At 35.9% G+C, this 27,240-nt stretch overlaps 1 protein-coding gene across 2 annotated transcripts in view; it reads right to left on the bottom strand.

Annotated features, from left to right (window-relative positions):
- Positions 1-27,240, bottom strand: part of LOC131669101 (coatomer subunit alpha) — a 174,728-nt gene that overhangs the window by 99,585 nt on the left and 47,903 nt on the right. For both annotated transcript variants that reach the window (XM_058943736.1, XM_058943745.1), the window contains exon 3: positions 18,550-19,777. In XM_058943736.1, the coding sequence (XP_058799719.1) occupies positions 18,550-19,777 (1,228 nt within the window). The remainder of the gene's footprint in view (positions 1-18,549; positions 19,778-27,240) is intronic.

Here is a 27,240-nt window from a genome sequence, read left to right as displayed (position 1 = left end):
ATTTTTGTCACAACTATTTTTGAACTAGGCATTCTTTGTAATTTGCTGTATGGTTCCCCCGCAAATAGCGCACTTTAATTTTTTCTATAATTAGATAGTTTTTGGTTGCGTATTATTTTGTGTACATTACAAAAATTAGACTTTTATTGCAATAACACAGGCCTGCAAGGTTTTGTTCTTTTACAACTTACGGTCATTTCCGAAGTAATTTTTGGCGTAGAATTAGAATCCGTCGTCAGAATTGCTTCATCACGTCAGGTTTTTGAGTAATCGTCCCCTAAAGGTCGAAAAAACACGTTTTTTGGCCATATTCAAGGCTTGATTATATCGTGAGTTTATATTCTTTTCAAAACCGGTTGACGGCATCTTAAAGAAGCACTTACCCTTCAAAACCCATTTTTCAAATTTAAGATATCATTTTTTTTCATCAAGATATCATCAATTGAAGTTTGCCATTTTTGAGGTTTCACCATGAGCTTAAAAGTTCGGCCAATTTTCCTGGAAGAATACGATATATTTCTTAGTTTTTTTTTATATTCTAGAATCATTATAAAAAAAGAACTAAGAAATATATCGTATTCTTCCAGGAAAATTGGCCGAACTTTTAAGCTCATGGTGAAACCTCAAAAATGGCAAACTTCAATTGATGATATCTTGATGAAAAAAAATGATATCTTAAATTTGAAAAATGGGTTTTGAAGGGTAAGTGCTTCTTTAAGATGCCATCAACCGTTTTTGAAAAGAATATAAACTCATAATGTAATCAAGCCTTGAATATGGCCAAAAAACGTGTTTTTTCGACCTTTAGGGGACGATTACTCAAAAACCTGACGTGATGGAGAAATTCTGATGACGGATTCTAATTCTACGCCAAAAATTACTTCGGAAATGACCGTAAGTTGTAAAAGAACAGTGACGACTCTCTATTTTGCAGGCCTGTGTAATTTATAGAATATCCGAATTCTTGACAGTTATAACAAAGAAGCGTGTCTCATTTAAAATGCAGTGGTTCAAATTTAATTCCAATATTCAATAATCTGTTTACTTTATATATTTGTTTTGGCTACTACAATTGTGTTCTATTTTTATGGAAAATTGTGTTTGCGCCATATGTGCTCTGCATGTTTTTTCCGTCTGCCCAATATGGAACACTGTTAGCACACGAGACACGTGTAGCGCACATTGTCTCCAGCTGCTCACTCAGTTGGGAAACACTCAGAAAAAACCGCGCCATTAAAAGAATAGGGAAGAGAAAACGCAGCGATAAGGTCTAAGACTAGTTGAGACCTTGACCTTAATGGGCCAGTGCTTCGTTGGAGCAGCTATGACATCTATCAAATTTGGAAGTGCTGAGTAGTCCTGGTAAGGAATTCGTTGCGAACGGTCGTCCGTCGAATTCAAGAGCTCCCCGTATAACTATTCTGTGCGCTATCGAATGATAGACCATTTCTGTGTACAGCCCGAAGATTGATTGTTTTGTACGCTATTGGACAGTGTGTGTATGTGTGTATCCACGCGCGTGTCTCCGTCAATTGTCGCTGTTAGCCGAGTACGACGTCGCTAGGGGCTGAGGGCCGAAGTGCTGTCTTCTCAAGCGGAGAATATGCTATATTCTCCAGGGTGACCTCCAATCCCGCGGCCTTCCGGCCTATTATTTAGGTGACGGTGTGGCAAAGGCTGTACCCGTTCCCGAGACGTTGGGGCTGCGTGCCTTTCCTCTGGAGGCACCCTCTCCAATAGTCGGAATGTGTTTGGCGGGAGAACGGTAAGATAAAGAATGGCCACTTGTTTCTGTATGACGGGTTATAAGTGTCGTACAACATTTATTCATCACGCGCTAATTTCAATTTCGTGTTTTTTGCTCTGTTTGTAGTTGGATTAATTGTAGTACCATTGTAAGTTCAAATGGCTTTTTACCCACTGGGGTTTTTTATGCCGGCTGAATAATTAAATACGCCTAATTTGTTAGAATAAAACTTTGTTGTCATTATTGCCTTTAGAGCGCACCGGTCTGCAATAGCCTTATCCCTCTCCTTCATTGTCTAATTTATTAAATTCTGTATTTGGAGATAACATATTTGAACATATAGCATAATGGTATTTTTGTCACACAATGCTGAATATTAGGTCTGCTTATTAATTTGTGTCCGTGTTCCTCTCTGGCAAATCTAAAATTATTAATGTCCACTTATGGGCGCATTCTTCTCAATACACTTTAAATCTCTTATCTTTTTTTTCACTAAAACGTATAAAATTAAGTGTTTTTTTCTTTTAGATGTTACGTCTCGTAGCGATTTGTTCTAAAGTTTTAAAATTGAAACATTATATGGGTAACTCTGAAATTCAAAGTCCTAAAGACACCAAATTTATGTATGCACTCGTAAGAATCAAAAACTTGCATAAATTCATGTCATGACAGAAACATAATGAAATAAGCACGCACTATTTTCCACATATTATCAGAACACAAAGATGATATGCTGCAATACAGACAACATATAAAGCCCAACATACTCTTCAGCAGATTAGGTCAATTTGAGAATCCTGTACTATTACCAGTTCGACAATTGATTGATACACTCGAATTGCTGAATAGCCATACTTTACTTATCTGTCAAATGATATTTTTCTATCTCTAAAATTGTTATCAATCTCATACACTCAGCATTATACTAGTAAATTGTATAGTCAACTCATCTGTTTGTAAAATAACTATATGGAATAAATTTTTCATAATCGTATTTGTACGTATTCACATGATATTCACTATCTCAGTTTTTCTCCTTCAAAATTTCACGAGATTATAATCAACTAAATGTACTATAATTTATTTACTATATTAACATAATTAAAAAAAAAGATATTAATCAAAATTAAGTGTCTTACTAAATTTCCTACTAAGTCTTGAATGTTAACTTAACACTAATGATTAAGACATATGATAGTGCAGTGACTATTGGTCGATATATTTCTACCCTTGTCAATTGTATTTTAAATTTATTTTACCCTACCACATTGTGTGCATTATTATCTTCAGCTACTACCTTTAATAAATTTTGTACCTCCAAAATTGCAAATCTCCAACCTCCCAAAATTGAAGTATCTCGTATTTGTTGGTAGATTGACTTTGTCAGTAATTTAATAACTAGACTTTCCATTTATTATTTGATATTCGGTTGTCTGAACTAATTTGTTGTCTTTTTCTATTTGTATCTACCTATTCTTCGGTGTTGTTTTTAGTAGGAGTAGATATTATATCCCTTGTTTAGATGGCCATTTTGGTCGTTACTTTGTTTTTGTTATGTTGATTAAAAGATAAATTTATATTAACTTGGTTAGTCAGTTCACTGGATTGGCTGATACCTTAGCTTTATGAGTAGAGCGCAATGAAAACACGTTCACTCTCAGTGATTAAACAATAACTGCCGAAATTTTAATAGGTTTAATATTCCAGATTTAATTTAATCAACATATTACTGAAATTTTAAAAGTATTGAAAACTAGTACATTTTTATTTTAGCATACCTCAAAAAAATAGATATTCAACAATATTAAGGAATGTAATTTGTTACTTCACGTACTACGTTCATACAGAACACTGCAGAGGTACACTAGCTACTTGTAAATTACGTAGTCAGAGTTGGCACGATATAGATCGAAATCAGGAATTTATTGATTAATTGAGAAATGTATATTCGTCATATGCAAAAGATATTATTAATTACACATGTATACATTTATCTTTTTCCTTATTCAATCAAGGTATCTATTATAAAATATATAAATTGCAAGGGTAGTCGATTCCATCAATCGATACGTTCGCGATTCGGTAGCACTCGTGATGCTAGAGCAAACGTCTAAGAGAGAAAGGGAGCGCGCGAGAGTTCAATTTTTCAGTTAAGCCTCAGCTGTTGTCAATAGAATCGCCAAATTTTCCTGTTGTTGCCGTTTTGCCGATCAAAAGTTGTTTTTCTGGTTTTTTGATACGTGCGGGAGTGATCGCCAGTAGACAATAAAAACAGCAGCAAACCTCAGCAGCAGTAAACAGCAGCATTAGGTGCAGCAGTCACCGATCTTCGTGACCAAGACAGCGCAACCAGTTCCACAAGAGCACCAGTAATTTTGCTGAAGGACAATTACGGCTGATCACTTACGATAGTATTTTGTCAATCGCGACCGTTTTTTTATTCGTGTCGAGCGTTAGTTTTCGCGGTAGAATTTTGAATTCTCTCTCTCTCTCTCTCCCCGTATTATTGTAAAATTTGTAAATCTTATTCGCGTGCGGAAGTCTTTCAGTCCAACGAAGTCTGTAGTTTTTTTGTGATAAACGATCTTGATTTTATTCGCCGCATTACGTTATTTCGCTTCCTTTTAGTTTAACGGATCCGTCATCATATATTTTTTCAAATCGATTCCATCTACGGAATAGTTGGAGTAAACATTAGGTCACTCACACCTAAGTAAGCAAGTGTCACAAGTCAATGTGACTTAAGGTGAGTTCAATTCTGAAAAAGGAGACAGTGGAACGAAAGTATCAAACGTAAAGGCGAATACACGTATACCTATACAGAGCGGCGGCTTTATCTGGTGAAACAACTGTCTCATGCTCGCTGAATGCATGATACTGTATACCATCGAACAGTTTTAATAAATCTTTCAAAAATTTATACTTTGGTTTATTAAGAGACTTTGAATAAACATAAACCATATCTAAGTCCATTAAGATGTGTGATTAGTGTTAGCAAATAGTTAGTTTTTCCACAGTTACTACGACGAAAACTGCACGTATATTGTGGAGCGAGAACTGAATTAAAAAAACGACTTGCTAGGGGTGATCCTGGAAAAAATACACTAGATGCTGCTTGTAAAGATCACAATATTGCTTATTCTCAGAATCGAGAAAACATTGACGCGACAAACGAAGCCGACAAAATTCTAACTAACAGGCTTGAGATAGAGTGCGAGCGGATGATAGTAGTTTTGGTCAGAAAGTTGCTACGTTTGCTGTAGCTAACATAATTAAAGTTAAAAGTAAATTTAGTCTGGGTGTTAAAATTTTAAAGCGTGAAGAGAAACGAGGTAAAGGATTAAAAAATCATCAACAACAACAACGACGACTACGACGATAAAAGACATCTGTAAAAAGTAAAAATCTATCAATTACACGAAAAAAATTATTAATGTTGCCTCGAGAAGTGTTGTGCGTAGTCTTTGTCATTCGTTCGGCTATAAAAGGCACCAAAGAAGATGTGAAGAAGCCTGGAGGTAGAAGAAAAATAAATATGCTTCGTATTCTACCGATTCCTAGTAAACTAGGTGGAGCTCTCCCTTTTTCAATTCCATTATTTGCCGCTTTGAACATCACTGGAACTCTAGCTGGAGGAGCTCCTTCAATAACAAAAGCCGTTAACATTACTAAGGTCGCTCAAAATTAATTGAAAGAAGTTCATAGACACAATAAAACTATGGAAACTATTGCTATTGGTAAAGGACTTCATTTGAAACCGCATTGTAAAGGTTATGGCCTTCATCTAAAACCATATTCAAGTGAAAAAGCTTTACAAAAAAAGTTCGAAGTAACCTAATCGAGCACTGAAAGATCACAATACGAGGGTCGTTTGAAAAGTCCGAGCAAAGTCAGAGAGATGGCGCTACTAGTGCGTATCAAGGTTATTTTCAGTTAGTGGCATATCTTGGAAGAGCACACACCAAGTTTCAGCCAGATCGGCCAATTATTTTGCGTTTTACATTCGTTTCAATCAAAGAAATCGAGTGGTTGTAAAAAAAATAGACGAAAAAGAATTTCGTGTATTGATTAAACATGACTTTTTCAAAGGCAAAACGCCATCTTTGTCTCAAATTTCTTTTGAACAAACTATACTAGTAGTCAATTAGTATAAAAAATACTCATTCAAAAAATGACTATCATTTGATATGAATCTGTCATGGAGAATACTCTGACATTGAGTCGGTGAACATCATCCATACTCGAAACGCATTAATTTCCGCAGATCGAACTGATACCAAACGAAAAATACGTTCTTGGTCTAGTTGAGCTATTAAGATTTAATTCAATACCAAACATTGACGTTGGTTATAACAAATTTTACTTTGAAGGTTAAGAAGCTGTCACGTCATTGACTGGTAGTTACGAAAGAGAAGATATTGAAAACTTTGTCAAAGAAGCATTGGCACCCAAACCTATATCGTTTAGCCTGAAACCAAATAATAACACTTTACGTAGTGTCATTCAAGGCAATCACAGAATACATTTTGAATCAGAGGATTCTATTGGATCAATTTTAAGCTTCACTAGACGCACGCTCGTTGAAAACCAAACACATAGTTCTGACTTACCCGTAACTATTCTCAAAGTCAACGCTTTACGTGTAGAGTGTAATATTACTACAGGCTCTTACATGAACGATCGCAAAGTACATACTACGAAGTCTGCCCGGAAAGTATCGGGCCTACGTTTATATCTTCGCGCCATAGTGTTCGAGCGACCTCTACCGGACAGAAACGTCAACAGTAAAGCCTTACGAATCTATTGGTTACTTACTGACATATGCCGGACGTATAGTTCATGCGTAGCGTGTCTTTGTTTACAGTGCCTTTTTCGCGTTCGTCGGATTTTGATATTGTCAAAAATGACTGAAAAACAAGATCAACGAATTTGCATCAAATTTTGCTTTCAACTCGGAAAAACGAGTTCGGAAACTATTGAAATGATGCAAAAGGCCTTCGGAAGCGAGTTTATGAGCAAAACACAAATAAAAGAGTGGTATAAACGGTTCAAGGATGGTCGCACTTCTGTCGATAGTGATTCTCATTCCGGCCGACCTTCGACGACAAAAACCGCAGATAATATTGAGCGGGTGCGACTTACAATCGAACAAGATTGTCGTATGACTGTGCGAGAACTAGAAGAAGACCTTGGGATACCAAAACCTATCATTTCAGAAATTTTAACCGAAAAATTAGGAATGAAACGCGAGTGTGCGAAATTCATCCCAATATTGCTCACAGTAGAGCAGAAGAACATTCGCTTAGAAAACGGTCTGGACAATCTGGAAATGGTCAATAATGATGATAATGTGCTTAGAAAAGTTATTACAGTTGATGAATCATGGGTTTATAGTTACGATCCTGAAACAAAACAACAATCTTCACAGTGGAAGCATTCTGAATCGCCAAGACCAAAAAAAGCACGTCAAAGTCGGAGCAATGTTAAGTCAATGTTGATTGGTTTCTTCGATTGTGAAGGTGTTGTACATCACGAATATGCACCAACAGGTCAAACAATCAATAAAGAATACTACGTTCAAATTTTTAAACGTTTGCATGATGCAGTAAGAAGAAAACGGCCGCACTTTTGGGAAAGTGGTGACTGGCTTCTCCATCACGATAATGCGCCAGCGCATTCATCCAATCTTGTGCAGCAGTTTTTGAGCAAACACAATATCGCATTGCTTCGACAACCTCCATACAGTCCCGACATAGCCCCTTGTGACTTTTGGCTGTTTCCAAAACTAAAAAAAACACTCAAAGGACATCGATTCGATGACAAAACAACGGTTGAAAACAATGCGACGAGTGTACTTAAGGCTATCCCTACAAGTGAGTTCCAGGACTGTTTTGAAAAGTGGAAACATCGATGGAACCGTGTTATTAAATCAAGTGGAGATTACTTCGATGGATGCTACCCACCAGACGATAAAGAATAACGCTAGCACAAAAATATAAAGGTAGGCCCGATACTTTCCGGACAGACCTCGTATATATGAATTTTTTCCAGCAGTGCCATCTCGATATAAGATTATAGAAGTACCCTCTCACATCATTTACCTTCCAGTTACTGTGAGGAGCATTGATCATTTTCAAAGTCGTATAGTTGATTAAGACAGAAATCTAGTTAACTTTCAAGGAGAAGTCATCACAGTGCGAGTACATATAAAAGCTATATATTAATGGGTATCATTTACAATATCAAGAGGTTGATTCTCTGTTGTTCGAGGTGTGACGACGGCTACGGCGTGCTGGAGGGAGAGCCGACGAGCTAGACAGTGAGAGAGAAAGACGCAAGATAGAGGGGAGAGAGAGAGAGAGAGAGAGAGAGAGAGAGACGGAAGATTGAAGAGAGAAGAGAGAGATACAGCCGTTGGCAGACCTGCGCGCGCATTCGATATTGAGAGAGAGGAAGAAAATTGGCAGTAGATAGAGAGCTGTTGGAAAGACCGCCGCGCGCGCAAAGCTTTTTCTTTTAGTTTGTTTGTTTAGCTGAGTTTTCCCGCGCCCTCACTGTGAAGAGTGAAAGGATACATGCCCGGTGCGCGGGAGTAAATATTGTTAGTGCAGCGACAGAAAAAAGTGAAATCGCGAGTGCAGCGAAGCCGGCACCGGTCCATGTAGGTTAACCGGCGAGGTGACGCGTTTTGTACAGTCATTTTGGTGGTGAGCGACACAATAGACACAGAGGCTACAACATTAATAAACAATCATCCCACTCCACAACGACAACAATAGATATAAAAACACACACACTTACACGCAATAACAAACATCAGGACAACAGATACACTCAAAATTTAACAACAATATTAACAACAACATCAACAACAACAATTAATAGTAATAATAAATAACAACGGATAACAAGAATAATAGCATTAACTTTAAAAATAGAATCGACAACAGAAACAAGGAAATAAAGAGGAAATTTAGGAGAGGAGAATTGAAGGACGGCAGAATGAGTATCAACAGCGCGGAGCAGGTCGGTGTCGTGATCTCTCTCTTTTTCTCTCTCTCTCTCTCTGTCCGAGATGCCGGGTGAAACGAGGTCAAACGATCGAGTTTGTTACGGACGAGAATTTTTTTTTTTAGATATGTATATTTCGCAATTATTGTCAAATAAGTAAACATCGGATCCGCTGCGCGTTGCGCGGTCCGTGTGATTTTGTTATATAGCGGCGTTGTTTGATTTTTGTTTAGATTAACTGGTTTAAAATAGAATGTAGACTATTAAAGTTGTTATTAAATGAAAGTTTATTGTTGTGATATCGTTACCTAAATCACTCCTGATCCCGCATTAGCTTTCTCGCGTACGTTTAGTCCGTTTGCTCGACGCATTATTCGGTCGTGGGAATGTCTTTTGTTTCCCGAATTGCTTTTAATTAAACAATTTTGTACAGAGAGTTGAGAGCTACCCGAACGGGAACGGCTGGATTTCTCCGTTACAGCTGTTTTAAGCATTTCATTAGGGAATCCTACTGCTTCAGAAAAATCAAAAATTACTTTAACTAAGGTAGAATGGTTGATGCCATATGTGATGGTTGCCGACAAAGAAAACATCAAATTACTCAATCAGATTGGACAGAATCGTGCAATAACAATGAGTTATCATATATGGGACATGTATGAGTATCTAAAATTACCTCGTACATCAAAGCATGTTTGGAGTGTTAAAACTTCCAATCAATTGGAAAAGACTTACTTTGTTATTTTAGCTTTTCAAACTAAACATAAAAGTTCAGCAAGCGTTAATTCAAATAATTTTGATCATTGTGACATAAGCAATATGAAGCTATTTCTCAATTCACAATGCTATCGATATGGAAATCTCAATTTGAACAATGATCAAAATCAGTATGCTGTTCTATACGATACGTATGCTGATTTTCAAAAGGCTTACTATAGTTAATAAAAGGAGCCGTTACTCAATAAAAAAGATTTCATTAATAAAATAGCGCTAATAGTTATAGACTGTTCCAAGCAAAATGAAACATTAAAAAGCGCACCAGTCGATGTTCGCCTAGAATTTGAAACTTGGACCGAGTTTCCTGAAGATACTGCTGCCTACTGCTTAATATTACACGATCGCCTTGTACAATATAATCCCATTAGTGATGATGTTAAAAAATTAGTTTAAAATTAACAAGATATTATGTAATTAATGTACACAATGCTTTGCATACGAGGTGTGTTCAAAAAGTAAGGTGACTTTTCAAATTTCACAGGCAACGTACTTTCGATTATCGATTTTTTTGTTTTGTTATGTTGGTACACTCTTCCCGAACATCTGTACCAAGTTTCAAGTGTATAACATTTTTTGTTTGGTTGTGAGAGGCGTAAAGGCTATAAGTGTTTTGCGTGCTCGGCGATTTCTTGCTATCGAAAAATATGGATCAAAGGATTTGCATCAAATTTTGTGTAAAAAATAAAATAAAGTGCTCCGAAACACTTGAAATGTTGACGGTGGCATACGGTGAAACTGTTCTGAGTAAAAAAAATGTTTACAAGTGGTACAAACTCTTCCAAGATGGCCGGGAAGATGCCAATGACGAACCTCGCTCTGGACGCCCAAGCACGTTAACAACTGATGAAAACGTTCAAGCAGTGAAGAAAATTGTTCTGGAAAATCGTCGAATCACTATCAGAGAAGTTGCTGAGGATGTTGGTATATCGCTTGGCTCGTGCCATGAAATTTTTTCTAACGTTTTGGGCATGAGACGTGTGTCAGGGAAGTTTGTTCCGAAATTGCTAAATTTTGACCAAAAGAACCGTCGCATGAGCATCGCTCAAGAACTGTTGAATAACGTCAACGACGACCCAGATTTACTCAAAAGGGTCATAACTGGTGACGAATCATGGGTATATGGTTATGATATCGAAACCAAAGTCCAATCGTCCCAATGGAAGAGCCCAGATGAGCCAAGACCGAAAAAAGCACTCCAAGTTCGATCAAATGTCAAAGATTTGCTCACTGTTTTCTTCGATTACCATGGCGTGGTGCATCAGGAGTTCTTACCATATGGACGTACGGTCAATAAACAGTATTATTTTGAAGATATGCGCCGTTTGCGAGAAGCAATACGAAGAAAACGCCCAGAATTGTGGAAAAATAATTCATGGCTTTTGCATCACGATAATGCCCCTGCTCACTCATCTTTGCTTGTGAGAGATTTTTTGGCCAAAAACAACACCACAATCATGCCTCAGCTACCATATTCACCGAATTTGGCCCCATGTGTCTTTTTCTTGTTCCCAAAACTAAAGAGATCTATGAAAGGACGGAGATTTGCAACGATTGAAGAGATAAAGACTGCATCGCTGGAAGATCTGAAGGCTATTCCGAAAAGTGCTTATGAGAAATTCTTTGAGGATTGGAAAAACCGTTGGCATAAGTGTATTGTATCTGAGGGGGGTTACTTTGAAGGGAACAACATAAATATTGATAAATAAATAAATATTTTTTCTTAAAAATACAAAATCACCTTACTTTTTGAACACACCTCGTATGCTTACTGAGCACCCTCCTATCGAAGGAAAGCGAGAAAGAGAGAGAGCAAGAGAGAGAGCGAGAGAGAGAGCAGCATCTACGTTATACGACGTACGCACCTAGCAAACTAGAGATACTACCCCCTCTCCGAGCCTAGCTAGCATATAACTTAATAAAGTTATTATTTTATTATTTACTATTGGGGGGGAGGATCACGACTAGGTCAAGAAACGACTACGGGAGGGGGGGGGTCGTCGGGACGTACTATCCACTCCCTAATCACCCACGATGCGTGCGCAGCGCACACGGGCATGCGCTAACCCCCATGTATTTTTCAAGCCACCTGGACCCCCCACAAAATGGTTTGAAACATACATTGCTTAACTACTACCTAGCTACAATACAAAGAATATGGCTTCAGCAAGATAAATTTTGTATTAATGGAAAGAAGGGAAATATCGAGAGATGGAAATTCACTTCACGTTTCGTCAGTAAATGTGCTGACGAAACGTCGCTGAATATAATTAAAATTAAGTGAATTTCCATCTCTCACTATTTCCTTTCTTTCCATTATTACAAAATTTATCATTTAAGAAAACTATAAAGGAATCAAGATAGTATGTTACGTGGTAACCTTGAACATCTATTTTATGAAAAGAAAATATCAACCGCAGTAATGAAGTTGAGAGTTAAGGGAACTCACGTTAAACGTTCGCGTCGTTGTTTCTGGGTAACGCTAAAAGTAAGAACTCGGTATTATCAAAAAGAGTTTCAAGCCAATAGAGCATCATTTTTTAACAATTTTAATAGAAATTAAAAATTTAACCCTACTTAAAGCGATTCAGCCTTTATGCGGTATCATCGCGTCGTACCCCATAAAAATTAAATTCATAATTCGTGACCACAAACATTTTTTAATTGATTGGTTGGGTTGAGCTTGAGACACCTATGACATTTCGTATACACACCATTTTTTAAGCATTTTACCTTGATTGAATCTTGTGGAGGTCACGAAAAGAATGTTTGAAGAACGGTTTTGGACATAAAATTTTCCGCTCTATCCGATTCAAACGTCAAAAATAGGGATTAAAAAAAAATGATCTTAATTTCAAAATGACCTTGAAAAATTACCTTGAAGTTAAAGGTGACCAAATGTTGACTGGCATCAGCATGAACAATTTTCATACAAACCATTTTATTGTATCTGGCTTATATTCGAAAATATTTGGCTGCATAGATTAAAATGAGACTGTATATACATCAGACGAAATATTTCAAACTTTTTACTGTCTTAACTAATTTTCTCAATTAATATGATTGATTTTTATTATCTATTTTAATTAAATATTTATCAGAAAGTATTGAAAGACTATTTATTTAGTAATAATATATATATATTTTTTTTTTAAGAATGGGTTTTGACTCGTGGAGGGATGTGGACGTGTCTTGGTTGTGAGTGAAAGTTTTGGTGAGAAAGTTAGAGAGGAAAAGTGTTTGAGGAGAGAGATAGAGGTGAAAAGAGGGTGGAAGCGGAAGAGAAATGGAATAGAGAGAGAGAGAGGTTTGAAGAAGAGCAGGAAAAAGAAGAGAGAGAAGAATAATGAAAAAAGAAAATTTGAGGTTAAGAGAGAAAAATAGGAAGCGGGAAAGGCAGGCAGAGAGAAGGGGCGTTAAAAAGTAAAGGCGGAGACAGAAAAGGTAAGACAGGGAATAAAGGTGGGATCGCGAGCAGAACTAGAGAGATGAATTAAGGCGTCCGAGTTAGAGATGGAAAGATTTGAGACAACAGAACAATTAAGAGAAAAATGGAAGGATGGATAAGAAAGGCCCAGAGGAGGAAAAGAAGAAAAGAGAAAAGGGAATGAGGGAGAGAGATAGCGGAGAAGGGCTGAGGAAGAATTCTAGAGGAGAAATGAGACAAGTAAAAAGATGCAAGAGGGATAGTGAGGGGAGTGAAGCGGGGGGGGGGGGGAAGAGAAAGATCCGACAACATGATAAGAGAAATAGAAAAAAATAGTGGGACAGCAAATATAATGGAAAAGATACTGGCAGGGATAAGGGAATTAAGAGAAGCAAGGGAGGAAGAACGGAAAGAAAGGACAGACGTTTAAAAAACTAATGGAAAAAATGGAAAGAATGGAGACAGAGGGGAAAAGAAGAGAGGAAAGATGGGAAAAAGAAGTAGGAAAAGTCCGGAGAGAACAAGAGAGGAAGAGAGAAGAAAGAGATGAAGGAAGAAAGAGAAAAAGCAGAAATTAGAAAAGAAACTGCAGGAAAAATGAGAAAAGAGGATGAATCAGTTGGAAGAAAAGTGCGTGAAACTAAAAGAAAGTATGGAAGGAGGAAACGAGGAGCAAAGAGGAAAAGAAATAAGCAATGAGGTTGAAATAGAGTATATGAGAGAAAAAATGGATTGAGAAACAGGATAAATAACTTAGAGGGGGGGGGGGGTAAGATGGGAAAGGAAGGGAGAGACAGAAGATTGGTTAAGGGAGGAGCTAGAAATGAAAGAGAAGAATAAGACAGCGGGCAGGGAGGATCGGGGAGAAAGAGGAAACAAGATGTGACAAATTAGATGCGCATCATGGAAACAAAAAGAAGGAATTATGAAGAGGAAAAAGAAGCTAGAACAGAAAAAGATCTACATTGATCAGGAGTGGACATGAAAGTAGAGGAAGATCAGAGAAGAAGTAAGAAGGAAAGCGAGAGAAATAAAAAGTAAGGATAAAGAGGTAAAGGTGTGGCATAACGGGGTGAAGTCAAAGGAAGAAGAATGATGGTGAAGCGAGAGGGAGGAAAAAACAATAGGAAAAAGAGCGGAAGGGTCTCGAAAACAATAGGGAAAAAAGAGAGATAGAGAGGGGGAGGGAAAGAAAGGGAAGAGAGGCATTAAAGATACTATTCTGGAACATGGCTGGGATTAGGAGCATGGAGGAAGACGAATGGAAATATGTTAGGGAATTCGATATAATAGGGCTAACGGAAACTTGGGTGAAGAGGAAAGGGGTAGAAACTGAGGTAGAGAAGTAATTGAAAGGGTATAACATAGATTGGTGAGATTCAAGAAGGGATGGAAGAAGGGGGAGAGAAATAAGGGGAGCAATAATGGCGGTATGAGAGAGGAAAGGGATGAGTAGGGTTGAATGGAAGAAAGAAAGAATAAGTGAGGTAATAGCAAGCGAAATAAAGATCGGAGGGAGGAAATATATGATAGCAACGGTGTTAAGCAACACGAGAATAAGCAACATGAGAAAAAGGGAAACTATGAATACCTAAGCGAAGAGATTAAGCAAATCAAAGGAAAAACAGTAATTATAGGAGGAGACTTCAATGCAAGAACAGGAAATGAAGGGAGAGAATGGGAGACAGAAGAAAACCTAGAAGAAATAAAAGCCAAGGATAAAGTGTTAAACGCAGAGGGAGAAGAAATGATAAAATGGTTAGGAGAAATGGGTTTAGTGTTAAGGAATGGGAGAAGAGAAGGAGATGAAGAGGGAGAAATAACATATATAGGTGCGAGAGGAATGTCAACGATAGATTATGTAGTACGTATCGAGGAAGTTGATGAGGCGATAAAAAGGGTTCAAATAAAAGAGATGGTAAAGTCGGACAACTTACCAGTAGAAGTGGACTTGGGACACAAAATAGCAGAAGAAAGACAAGAAAAGGAAAGAAAAGAAGAGGAAGAAAGAATGGTAGACGACTGGAGAGAAGAAGGCATAAGAGATTATCAGAGATGGATAGACGCAATAGAGGGAACAGAAAAATGGAAAGAGATAAAAAATAGAGTGAGGAATGCAGTCGTAAAAAATTAGATAAGAAAAAAAAAGGATCGGAAAAAAGCTGGTGGAGAGAAGAATGTAATATAAAAAGGGCTAGGGTGATGGCAGAGTTAAATAAGGTAAGAAAAGAGGAAGGAGGCAGAGGCAAATACCTAGAAGCAAAGAGAGAATACAGAGAGAAAATAAGAAAAGCGAAAAAAGCTGAAGGGAAAAGACTAGCAGAAGAAATAAGAAAAGATAAGACGAGAAGAAAATTCTGGGATAAAGTGAATTGCAATAGGAAGAAAAGAATTGGATTAGATGCAAATACAAGAAAAGAAGAATGGTTAAAGCACTTCAAGGGACAACTGGGAAAGGAAGAAAAGGAAGAAAGCAAAGGAGAAGAAACCGAAGACAGCGAAGGAGAGGAAGGTGAAGAAATCAAATTAAAAGAAGTAGAAGAGGTAATAACAAGAATAAAAAAGAAAAAGACGACACGAGAAGATGGTATAGCAAATGAAGCATGGATGGAAGGCACGGAAGGCTTGTTAAAAGATATTACAAAATGCTTAAATGGAATATGGAACGGATAAGGATACCCGGGAGAATGACGGAAGGGGAGAATAGTACCAATATATAAGAACGGGAGGAAAGAAGAAGTAGAAAACTATAGAGGAATAACGCTGATGGACACGGGATATAAAATATATGCGGAAATACTGAGGAAAAAGCTGGAAAGAGAACTAGAAATTAAAGAAACGCTAAGCGATATGCAGATGGGATTCAGGAAGAAAAGAGGAACAATGGACGCAACATATATATTAAAAACAATAATAGAGAAGAAAATAAGGAAAAAAGGAGGAAAACTGTTTGTATTCTTTGCCGACATGAAGGCCACTTTTGACAAGATAAAGAAGAAGAAAATATAGGAAACAATGAAAGAGAAAGGGATAAATAGAAAAATTAGGAAAAGAATAGAAGAAATATATAAGAAAACAGGGAGTAAGGTAAAAGTTGGAGGAGAAATAAATGGGGAGTTTGAGACTTACAAAGGCGTAACGCAAGGGTGCCCTTTGAGCACCACGCTATTTAATCTTGCCTTCGCCGACCTGTCAGTGAAGATTAAACAGGTGCAAGAAGGAAGGGTAGTGATAGGAAGGAAGAAAATATGGACATTAGCATATGCAGATGATATAGTGATGATGGCAAAGAGTGAAAGTGGAATGAAAGCAATGCTGAAAAAATTAAAAATATACCTGGAAGAAAGGGGATTAGAGTTCAATGTAGGAAAATCAAAGATGATGAAATGTAGGAGAGGAGGAGGAAGGAGGAAGGAAGAAGAATTCGAATGGAAAGGTGAGAAGATAGAGATGGTTAAAGAGTACAACTACTTGGGATATGTATTAAGCAGAAATAACGGAAAGAAAAAGCAGATAAAGAAGGTAGAAGGAAAAATGAATATCTGATTCGGAAGACTATGGGGGCTAGGAGAAAAGCTATTTAGAGAAAATTGGGAGCTAAGGATGAACCTGTTCGACGCACTGGCGAAAAGCGTAATTATGTATCAAGCAGAAATCTGGGGATAGAAGAGATATGAAGAAATAGAGAGATTACAACTAAAATGCTTAAACTGGGTATTTGGATTAGATAGAAACACGTCAAGTTATTTAATACGATGGGAAACAGGAAGACAAGAAATGAAAGAAACAGCATTAGAAAGAATAATGAGGTATAAAAACAAAATAAGACAAGAAAGACATGGGTCAATAAAAAAAAAAGCATGCAGAGAACTAAAGAAAAGAGAAAGAAATGAAAAAGATGAAAAGAGTAAGGAGGAGAGAGAGGAAAGGCTGGAAAAAAGTAAAATATACAGAGAGAGGGAAGAGGGAGATGAAATGAGGGAAGAGTTTTGGGAAGAAATAAGAGATGAGCTGAAGAAACAAGATGAAAAAGAACTAAAAGAAAAACTAGAAAAATCAAGATACATAAACGAGTGGAAAGAGCTGAAAGAAGAAATGAAAAGGTATAGGTTAAAGGAAATTCAAGGAGAGGAAAGAATAAAAGGCCTGCAAATAAGGGAAAGGTTTAGGTTCGGTAATGAAACGAGAGGAAGCAGGTATTGGGAAAAAGAAGAAAATAAGAGATGCAGAATGTGTATGAAAGAGGAAGAAAATTGGAAGCACATAGTCGAAAAATGTGAAGAAATTAGAAAGGAAGGGGAAGAATGGGAAAAAATAATAATAGGAAGCAAAGAAAAGATAGCGTGGATGATGGAGATAAAATGGAAAAGAAGAAGAAACGAAGAGAAGAAAAAGAAAAACAAGAAGATCAAATTTCAAGATCCTAAGGACAGAAGGAAACAGAAGACAGAGACGCAAGACTCGCAGACACATCTACATACGCAAACATACACACAAAATACACACACATACACAAAACACAAGTACTAGCAACTACACAAGCGAGAGGAAGCAGGTATTGGATGCAGGAGCAAAAATGGAAAAGAAGAAGAATCGAAGTAGAGAAAGAAAAAGGAAAACAAGAAGACATATTATAAGATAATAAAGAAAATAAGTGAGGTTTAGGAAATGAAAGGCAGAGGGAGCGATAGGAAATGGTCAAAAGGTGTCAAAGCCCTAATAAGGAGAAAGACAGATGAAATGATTAGCAAGAACGAGAGCAAAAGCAAAGGTGAAATGGCAAAAGAAAGTAACAAAGGAAGAAGTTGAAAAGAAAATAAGCAAGAAGGAGAAAAACAGAAGAGCGAAAAAGGCAGATCTCGGAGAGAGAGAGGAAGAGATGATTAATCAACAGAAAAATAGGAAGAAAAGCTGAACAGACTGGCGCAGACGACGGAGATGCAAGAGTTGCAGACACACCTACATACGAACACATATACACAAACCACATACACACACATATACACACACAAAACACATACATTATCAACTACACAAACTGGACAATACGTACAAATAATAATGTAAGAAATGAAAACCAAATGTAACATATAAGTTGTAATTAAATAAACTATAAGTTAATAAGTGTCCTGACTTAAAAAAATTTTGGTCACCATGAAACATTTTCATTGAGAAACTCTGGACTTATCTTTTGACCTTCGTATTAGCAAAACAACATACAAAAATAGGAGTTACGTTATTGCTATTAAAATATTCTATAGATTATCCAAAGACTTACAATTTACGTGATTTAAAAAAAATATAAAACTAAAACTATAAAATAGATGGCAAATAATGTCTAATAGTCTTTATGATGCATGATGTAATATAGCTTTGTTACTAATTATTATATTTTTAAGATTAAGTTTACAGTATTTGAGTATAATAAAGACGAAATGAGAAAAGATTTCCCAACTAATCAAGAAGAAATTCCTCTTCTGTAAGCTGGTGGTGAACTATTTCGTACTAATTAACCACTTGTACATTATAAGATAAATAAATAAATATTTATAGTAAATAAATTATAGTAAATAAATAAATATTTACTTACTGAGTATGTACTGACGTGCTTATCCAGAACGACAAAGCGGTTTCTAGCTACCCAAATAGCGGTTATCCCAGAGGCTCGTTTAGCATCAGGTTCTGTATTATCATTATCAGATGGTAAAATGTATAAGTCATAAGTGCTATTTTCAATATTTGATACCCTAGTGCATACTAGTATTGAATTTTCGGCTGGGTTGTATGACATACTATGAGCGGGAATTTTTCCGCTTCCTCTAATTTGTATAATAGAACTGTCTTTAGCTGAGCTAAAATCTAATTTGCGTAAAAACCGTTCTTTAATGTAATATAGTACATTTCCATATACTGTAAATGCAGGTCGTTCTCTCTCTAATTTAAAAATTATCATGCCAGAATCATGTCCAGCAGCAAATAAATTCAATGTTGGATGAGCTGCAAGTACCCAAAATCTTTCATGTTCTCGACGAAAAGTATGTAAACATGTTCGTTTTGTCATATCCCAAATGCGAATACTCTTGTCCTCTGAATCTGACAGTATTATATCTTGACGAGGATGAAATAATACACAAGACACATTATTATAATGACCGCGACATGTATCAACTTCCCACGCTTTAGAGTCATTCATTCGCCACATTTTAATCTGTCTATCGTCTGCACCAGAAACAATTAATGGTAATGTTGGATGAAAACTAGCCCAGTTTACGCCACGATCATGTCCTTCTAAAACATGTTTAACTAAAGCATCAGCTTGTCCGAACAAATCTGTTGCACCAGGATTCTTCAAATGTTCATCTAAACCCGCAGGTCCAGGTGCGACATTTTTTTTGCGTAATCCTGAAATATCCCATACTCTAACTGTTTGGTCAAGTGATGCCGACACTATGATATCTTCAAAGGGATGAAACTGAGCACACATTACATAGTGGTTGTGCCCTGTCAGAACACAAATACATGCTCGACTTTGCCAATTCCAAACTCGAATCGTTTGATCATCTGACGCGCTTAATATCCAAGGATATTCATGATGGAAAACAGTTGTTCTTATATAATCTAAATGTCCCAGGAGAGTAAATATGCATTTTCGTTGCTTATAATTCCAAATTTTTATTTTGTAATCATCTCCTCCCGAAACAAAAAGAGGTTGTTGATTGTGGAAACAAATTCCTCGCACTGGCCCATCATGTTCATCGAATTTATCGAGCAAGGTGCACATACGGTAGTCATATAACTGTATTATACCGTTATGTAAGCTAGAAAAAAATTTAGATAAAGGTAAATAAAATAATTAATTAAACTAAATATATATTAATGTACCACATTTCAATTTAACTCAGAATTAATTCAATATATAAATATATTATTTTCATTAGTATTCTTAATTTTGCATAGTGTAATAACAAAAGAATGTGAAAATTCTTGCCGTTATACAAACAAAAGTTTCGCTCTTATGTCTATAATTTAAATAGTACAAAGAAAGTATCTAAATACCTTTAGATATCATCAACGATTCTTAACTCTTTAACTAACAATGGATCATATATGTACATATGTGAATAACTTTTATAATTTGTATTGGATGTGAACTAAATTTGGTATATAACTATTTTTGAGGTTACTAAATTCTAATCTGACATGAGCATTGCAACATTTTTCTCTAAATCTGGTATCCGCCAATATCATATATAATTATGCATGTAGTTATAACTAATGTTTTTAAGGGTTTTTGAGTGTACGAGTACTGATCATATTTCTATCATTATATTCGACTACAAAATCAGCAAAAGGGAAGTAGAATTTGAAGCGAGGAAATTGTTTTTGTAATCATAAAATGGTTTTTTCTAATCATTCTTCTGCAAATGAAAATATATTTATTATGAAATACTGAAGCATGAGCAACAAATATAAATAGTATATTTTAAATATATTTTACAAGTAAAAAAAACAAAACAAATTTATATTTATAAAAAAAAATTTATTTTGACTCTTGCTTTTAACCCTTATTTTCAATTCCAAAAAAACTAATAGCTGTCTCTAAAAAGCGTAAAATTCAAGAAAAAGAAACACAATCAAAATTTCCCCCCTAATCCCTATTTTTAATCCTTTAGGTAGGTTGTTGGTTAAAAATAACTATGGAAATGAATTCAGCGGGTCCGAAAATCCTTAGGAATCATATTCACATACATCTAGAAGTATGAACTTTGGCTGCCAGTTTTAGCACTAAAAGTGAGAAAAGTTTTACCATTTAAGGGGTTAAAGTTGTTTCCGTTATAATAGAGATAATGCGTATGAAATTATATTATATTTGTTATTTAAGAAAGTTATAATACAAAAGATACCTATTATAGCTTTGCTTTTACAAGGAAACGTAGTTGTGAAATAGAGAAAATAATGAACTTGACTCTTGTTTGAGCAACCGGAGAGGTAAGAGTTATTTACCTACGTAATTAAGCGCGAGTATTTATTATCATATGTTCTACTATTTTTATTAATTACGAGTATATACGAGGTGTGTTCAAAAAGTAAGGTGACTTTGTATTTTTAAGAAAAAATATTTATTTATTTATCAATATTTATGTTGTTCCCTTCAAAGTAATCCCCCTCAGATACAATACACTTATGCCAACGGTTTTTCCAATCCTCAAAGAACTTCTCATAAGCACTTTTCGGAATAGCCTTCAGCTCTTCCAGCGATGCAGTCTTTATCTCTTCAATCGTTGCAAATCTCCGTCCTTTCATAGATCTCTTTAGTTTTGGGAACAAGAAAAAGACACATGGGGCCAAATCCGGTGAATATGGTAGCTGAGGCATGATTGTGGTGTTGTTTTTGGCCAAAAAATCTCTCACAAGCAAAGATGAGTGAGCAGGGGCATTATCGTGAGGCAAAAGCCATGAATTATTTTTCCACAATTCTGGGCGTTTTCTTCGTATTGCTTCTCGCAAACGGCGCATATCTTCAAGATAATACTGTTTATTGACCGTACGTCCATATGGTAAGAACTCCTGATGCACCACGCCATGGTAATCGAAGAAAACAGTGAGCAAATCTTTGACATTTGATCGAACTTGGCGTGCTTTTTTCGGTCTTGGCTCATCTGGGCTCTTCCATTGAGACGATTGTACTTTGGTTTCGATATCATAACCATATACCCATGATTCGTCACCAGTTATGACCCTTTTGAGTAAATCTGGGTCGTCGTTGACGTTATTCAACAGTTCTTGAGCGATGCTCATGCGACGGTTCTTTTGGTCAAAATTTAGCAATTTCGGAACAAACTTCGCTGACACACGTCTCATGCCCAAAACGTTAGAAAAAATTTCATGGCACGAGCCAAGCGATATACCAACATCCTCAGCAACTTCTCTGATAGTGATTCGACGATTTTTCAGAACAATTTTCTTCACTGCTTGAACGTTTTCATCAGTTGTTAACGTGCTTGGGCGTCCAGAGCGAGGTTCGTCATTGGCATCTTCCCGGCCATCTTGGAAGAGTTTGTACCACTTGTAAACATTTTTTTTACTCAGAACAGTTTCACCGTATGCCACCGTCAACATTTCAAGTGTTTCGGAGCACTTTATTTTATTTTTTACACAAAATTTGATGCAAATCCTTTGATCCATATTTTTCGATAGCAAGAAATCACCGAGCACGCAAAACACTTATAACCTTTACGCCTCTCACAACCAAACAAAAAATGCTATACACTTGAAACTTGGTACAGATGTTTGGGCAGAGTGTACCAACATAACAAAACAAAAAAATCGATAATCGAAAGTACGTTTCCCGTGAAATTTGAAAAGTCATCTTACTTTTTGAACACGCTTCGTATACACACACGTATTTTTTTCTGCTGTGTAGATAAAAAATAATCTGGATTTCAAGATTTGAAGGAGAAAATCTAAATAAAAGTGGTTTTCAAGACAGCGTTCTTAAGTAAATAAAATTATGATCTCTGAGTACAAAGATATTTATCAATTGATCGTCTCTGTACTGAGAGATCATTATAATAATCGTTATAATTATATTTTAGTAAGTATTGTAATGAGGGAGGTTATCTAACAAAATGGAAAATTTATTTAAGAACAAACTCCTATGATGCAGAGCTAACCGCCGCTCCGTTAAACACGTATAGTTGAACTTGTATTCACCTTTACGTCAGATGATTTCGTTTTGGTGTCTTCTTTCTAACTGAGTTGAACTCACCTTAAGTCACTTGACTTGTGACACTCGATGTATCTTAGGTGTGAGTGACTTTATGCCTAATCGGCTTAATCCCTTAGATGAAATCGGATTAAAACCTAAGCCTTTATAAATCGCTTAAGCTAATAGGAAATGAAATGACGTAATCGGTGAATAAAATTAACTAACTGTAATTAATAAAAACTACAGTCTTTTATGGGTCGAAAGACTAACGCACGCGATTAGGATTTACAATGAATTATTAATATTCGGTGAGAGAGAGAGAGAAGATTCGAAAATTACCGCGAAACTAACGTTCGGCGCGAATACAAAAAGATTCGATATGGCGTTTGACAAAATACCTTCGACTGTATTTTGTCACGCAATAATAAAGGGAGGTGCACCTACCCTGCGGTGCAATTACGGTGATTAGCCGTAATTATTAACGAAAGAAAATTAACCGCCGACACTCCTCCAATAAATCTGCTGCGCTGCCTCGCTCTCTTATCCGCTACAATTTGCTACTTCTGCACTGCTGCTGCTTGTTGCCGCGGTAATGCCGTTGCACTCACGCACGTAAAATCGTCTCAGAAAATTTTATAATCGGCAAAACACAATGCGAAATAATTTGGCGGTATTGTCGCGAAAACAGCTGAGACGTAACTGCCTATTTCAAACGCTCGCGACTCCTCTCTCTCTCTCTCTTAATCGTTAGAACTAATGCGCGAGTAACAGAATCGCGAACAGATCGATTAATTGAATCGACTACCGTTGCAGTATTAACATTTTTTTCAATTTCGATGTGAGAAATTTTCTACAAACAAATACAAACACTATCTAATTTATAAAAACCAGCGTTTCATTGATTACATATGTTAGTCTAATTTGAGTTCCTTTTTCCCAGACGGGTTGCATTCCCCACAGAACGCCCAAAAGTAAAAATGCCGATGAGACGTGATTCCAAACATGTAAAAAAATCAAAGTCTGTAAACATTTTTATTAATTTTTTTTTTAACTCTAAAAAACGGAAAAAAGTTAGTTAAAAAAAACTATAAAAAATCAACTTTCTGCGCAGAAAGTAACAAAATCGTTTACATAAAGAAATCGCATGAATACCGTAGGTCCAATAATGGGTGCAGATCAGACGTATACATTTTTTTAAGTTATTGAAATTTTTTTTAGGTAATAAAGTTAAGGTATACCAAGACCGATAAATAATAAACATAATGTAATATTGTTTTTTAAAAACAATATTTGGACAAACAAAAATTTTTTTAATCATTATTATCATTTATTGATCTTTAAGGAACAAAAACGTGTTCCTTTTATTCTTTTTAAACGATTCGATCTGGAAAATCGGCTTGATTGAACGCTTTGAAAATCGACAGGGCTTTTGAGTATGTATTGTGCTAAAAAATATCTACAAACATACAAACGTGAAAATCTCCTTATCTCCTAGCCTTTCAATAGATACACGCATGCCTCCAGCTCACTAAGTTTAATAATAACCTCTTATTTTATGATAAATTTTGTAATGATGGATCGAAGGGAAATAGTAATCGATGGAAAATCACTTGATTTTAATTATATTCAGCAACGTTTCGTCATCACATTTGTTGACCTCTTCAGGCTTTATTAATAAAAAAAACACAACAAATTATTAACAATAGAGTTTTCACAAGTAATTTTAAAAATATATAGTTACAAGTATATGAGTATACCTGATTTCTCCCGTAGTCAAATAATTATAGGCTAAAACGAAAAAATCGTAGCACAGTCAAAATTAAAGTGAGAAATCAAGTATTTCAACTCATATATACGAGGGTCGTTTGAAAAGTCCGTGCAAAAATAAAAGCTGCTTGATTTTTTTTAATGAATCTTTTTTATTTTTCAACATAGTCTCCTTTTAGGCTTAAACACTTCATCCAACGCTGCTCTAGTTTGTTAATCCCTTCCAAATAATAGGATTTTTCCAAGTCTGTAAAATAGGCATTCGTTTCTGCAATCACCTCCTCGTTTGAATAAAATCTTTTCCCCGCAAGCCATTTTTTCATATTAGGGAACAAATAGTAGTCCGACGGAGCCAAGTCTGAAGAATAGGGGGGATGTGAAACGAGTTAGAACCCTATCTCTATCAGTTTTGCGGCCACAACTGCTGAGGCGTGAGCTGGCGCATTATCGTGGTGGAAGAGGACTTTTTTGTGGGCCAATCGTGGACGTTTCTCTAGCAACTCGGTTTTCGAACGATCTAATAACGATGAATAATATTCGCCTGTAATGATTTTACCCTTTTCCAGATAGTCGATGAAGATTATTTCTTCCGAATCCCAAAAGACAGTCGCCATAACCTTCCCGGCCGAAGGAATTGTCTTCGCCTTTTTCGGAGCAGATTCCCCCTTGGTGACCCATTGTTTAGACTGTTCTTTGGTCTCAGGAGTGTAGTGATGTATCCATGTTTCATCTACAGTGATGAAACGACGCTTAAAGTCTTGCAGATTTTGCTGGAAGAGCTGCAAACCATTCTTGCAACACTTCACATGATCTCGTTTTTGGTTAATCGTGAGCAATCGCGGCACCCATCTAACGGATAGCTTTTTCATGTCCAAATGTTGATACAAAATATTATGTACCCGTTCGCTCGAGATGCCTACAGTACTAGCAATCTCACGCACCTTCACTCTTCTGTCAGCCATCACCATATCATGGATTTTATCAATGATTCCTGAAGTGGTAACCTCAACAGGGCGTCCAGAACGTTCAGCGTCTTTTGTGCTCATATGGCTCCTCCGAAAATTTTGAAACCACTTATAAACCATTCTAATCCAAGATGCACAATCACCATAATGTCTATCAAGCTTCTGTTTAATCTCCTGAGGCCTTTGGCCTTTGAAAAAGTAATGTTTAATCAATACACGAAATTCTTTTTCGTTCATTTTTTTACAACCACTCGATTTCTTAGATTGAAACGAATGTAAAATGCAAAGTAATTGGCCGATCTGGCTGAAACTTGGTGTATGCTCTTCCAAGATATGCCATTAACTGAAAATAACCTTGATACGCACTAGTAGAGTCATCTCTCTGACTTTGCACGGACTTTTCAAACGACCCTCGTATACTCTTCATCTATTGTCCCTTCCTCATCAATCTTAATAAAGGCTTATAGGTGCGACTAAGATATTGTATATCCTCTTTTCTATTTAACGTATTTTAATGTAAGCCAATGTGTAACACTTCGGATATTCATCGTTTCTTATAATTCTTTTCATAATCCAATATCTTAGCTTTTTTCCAGTCAAATTCGTGTGAGAACGTTTTTCTATGTGTAGCTACTACTGTATCTGAATCAATGTTTTTTTTATGTTCGTTTAATTTAATTTTTAATGAACGTTTACTTTCACCTATATAGATCGCTGAACATTGTATGCAGTTAAAACTGTAGACAATTCCAGTTTTGTCTAATAAATCAGATTTTTCTTTTCCTAAACGGATAAACTCCTGTAATGGTTTTTGTAATAACGGGATAGGCATAACGCTATGTTTTTCTAACACAGATGAACATTTTCTGAACATGTTGCAATTATTAGGAATAGCGACTCTAGGTAATTTTTGATTTTCTAATTTTTTCGAATTATTATTCCCTTTTTTGTATTTATTGATACGTTTTAGTATATTTTTTTGATAAATAAAGATGGATAATTATTCTTTGTCAGAATATTAGTAATAATTTTTAAATTGATGGAATGAAATTTTTTTTCAGCAAGTAAAAACACTCGGTCAACTAAATTTGAAACTATATTAACTTTTTGATAAATTGTATGTTCTGAGTTAAAATTCAAAATTCTGTCAGTTTGTGTTGTTTTCCTAAACCAGTCAAATTCTAATTTATTATTATTTCTGATTAAATTTAAGTCAAGAAATGGAATAAAATTATTCTTTTCAATTTAAAACGTAAATTGTAGTCTATTATGATAAGAATTGAACGTCTCGATAACTAAATCAATTTTATCATTCGGAACGCACATCAAAGTATCATCAAGGTATCTGTATTAGAAAACGGATTAATTTGATATTCATTCCGCAACACGCTCAAGCAATGTTTCTCTAAGTCTTCCATAACAATATCAGCAAGTAAAGGAGAGATAGGTAAGCCCATTGGGCTTCCAAATATTTGTTTATAATAAATTTTGTTGAACACAAAATATGTGTTATTATATAAAAATTGTATACCTTTCCGAATCTCTTCTATCGGAAACTCACAATTTATAATTTGTTCATAACGTTTGTCCAATCCTTCTAAGACTAAATCACACGATATGTATGTGAATAAGGAACTTAAATCCAATGATATTAAAACATGATCGTTTGGAATAAAAATATCTTTCAATTTCTGTTTTAACTGTCCACTGTTTAAAATGTGAGAGTTAGGTTTTATATAACTGTTTTAAGTGTACTATATAATAATTTTGCTAATTTGTGAGTAGGGCTATTAATTGACGAAATTATTGGACGTAGCGGCACGTTTTCTTTATGAATTTT

Source organism: Phymastichus coffea, unplaced genomic scaffold (assembly GCF_024137745.1).
Source record: "Phymastichus coffea isolate CEN01 unplaced genomic scaffold, Cenicafe_Pcof_1.1 PCOF00007, whole genome shotgun sequence".
Lineage (NCBI taxonomy): Eukaryota > Metazoa > Arthropoda > Insecta > Hymenoptera > Eulophidae > Phymastichus > Phymastichus coffea.
Note: the sequence above shows the minus strand (reverse complement) of the source record. Positions and strands in the feature narration are given on the sequence as shown.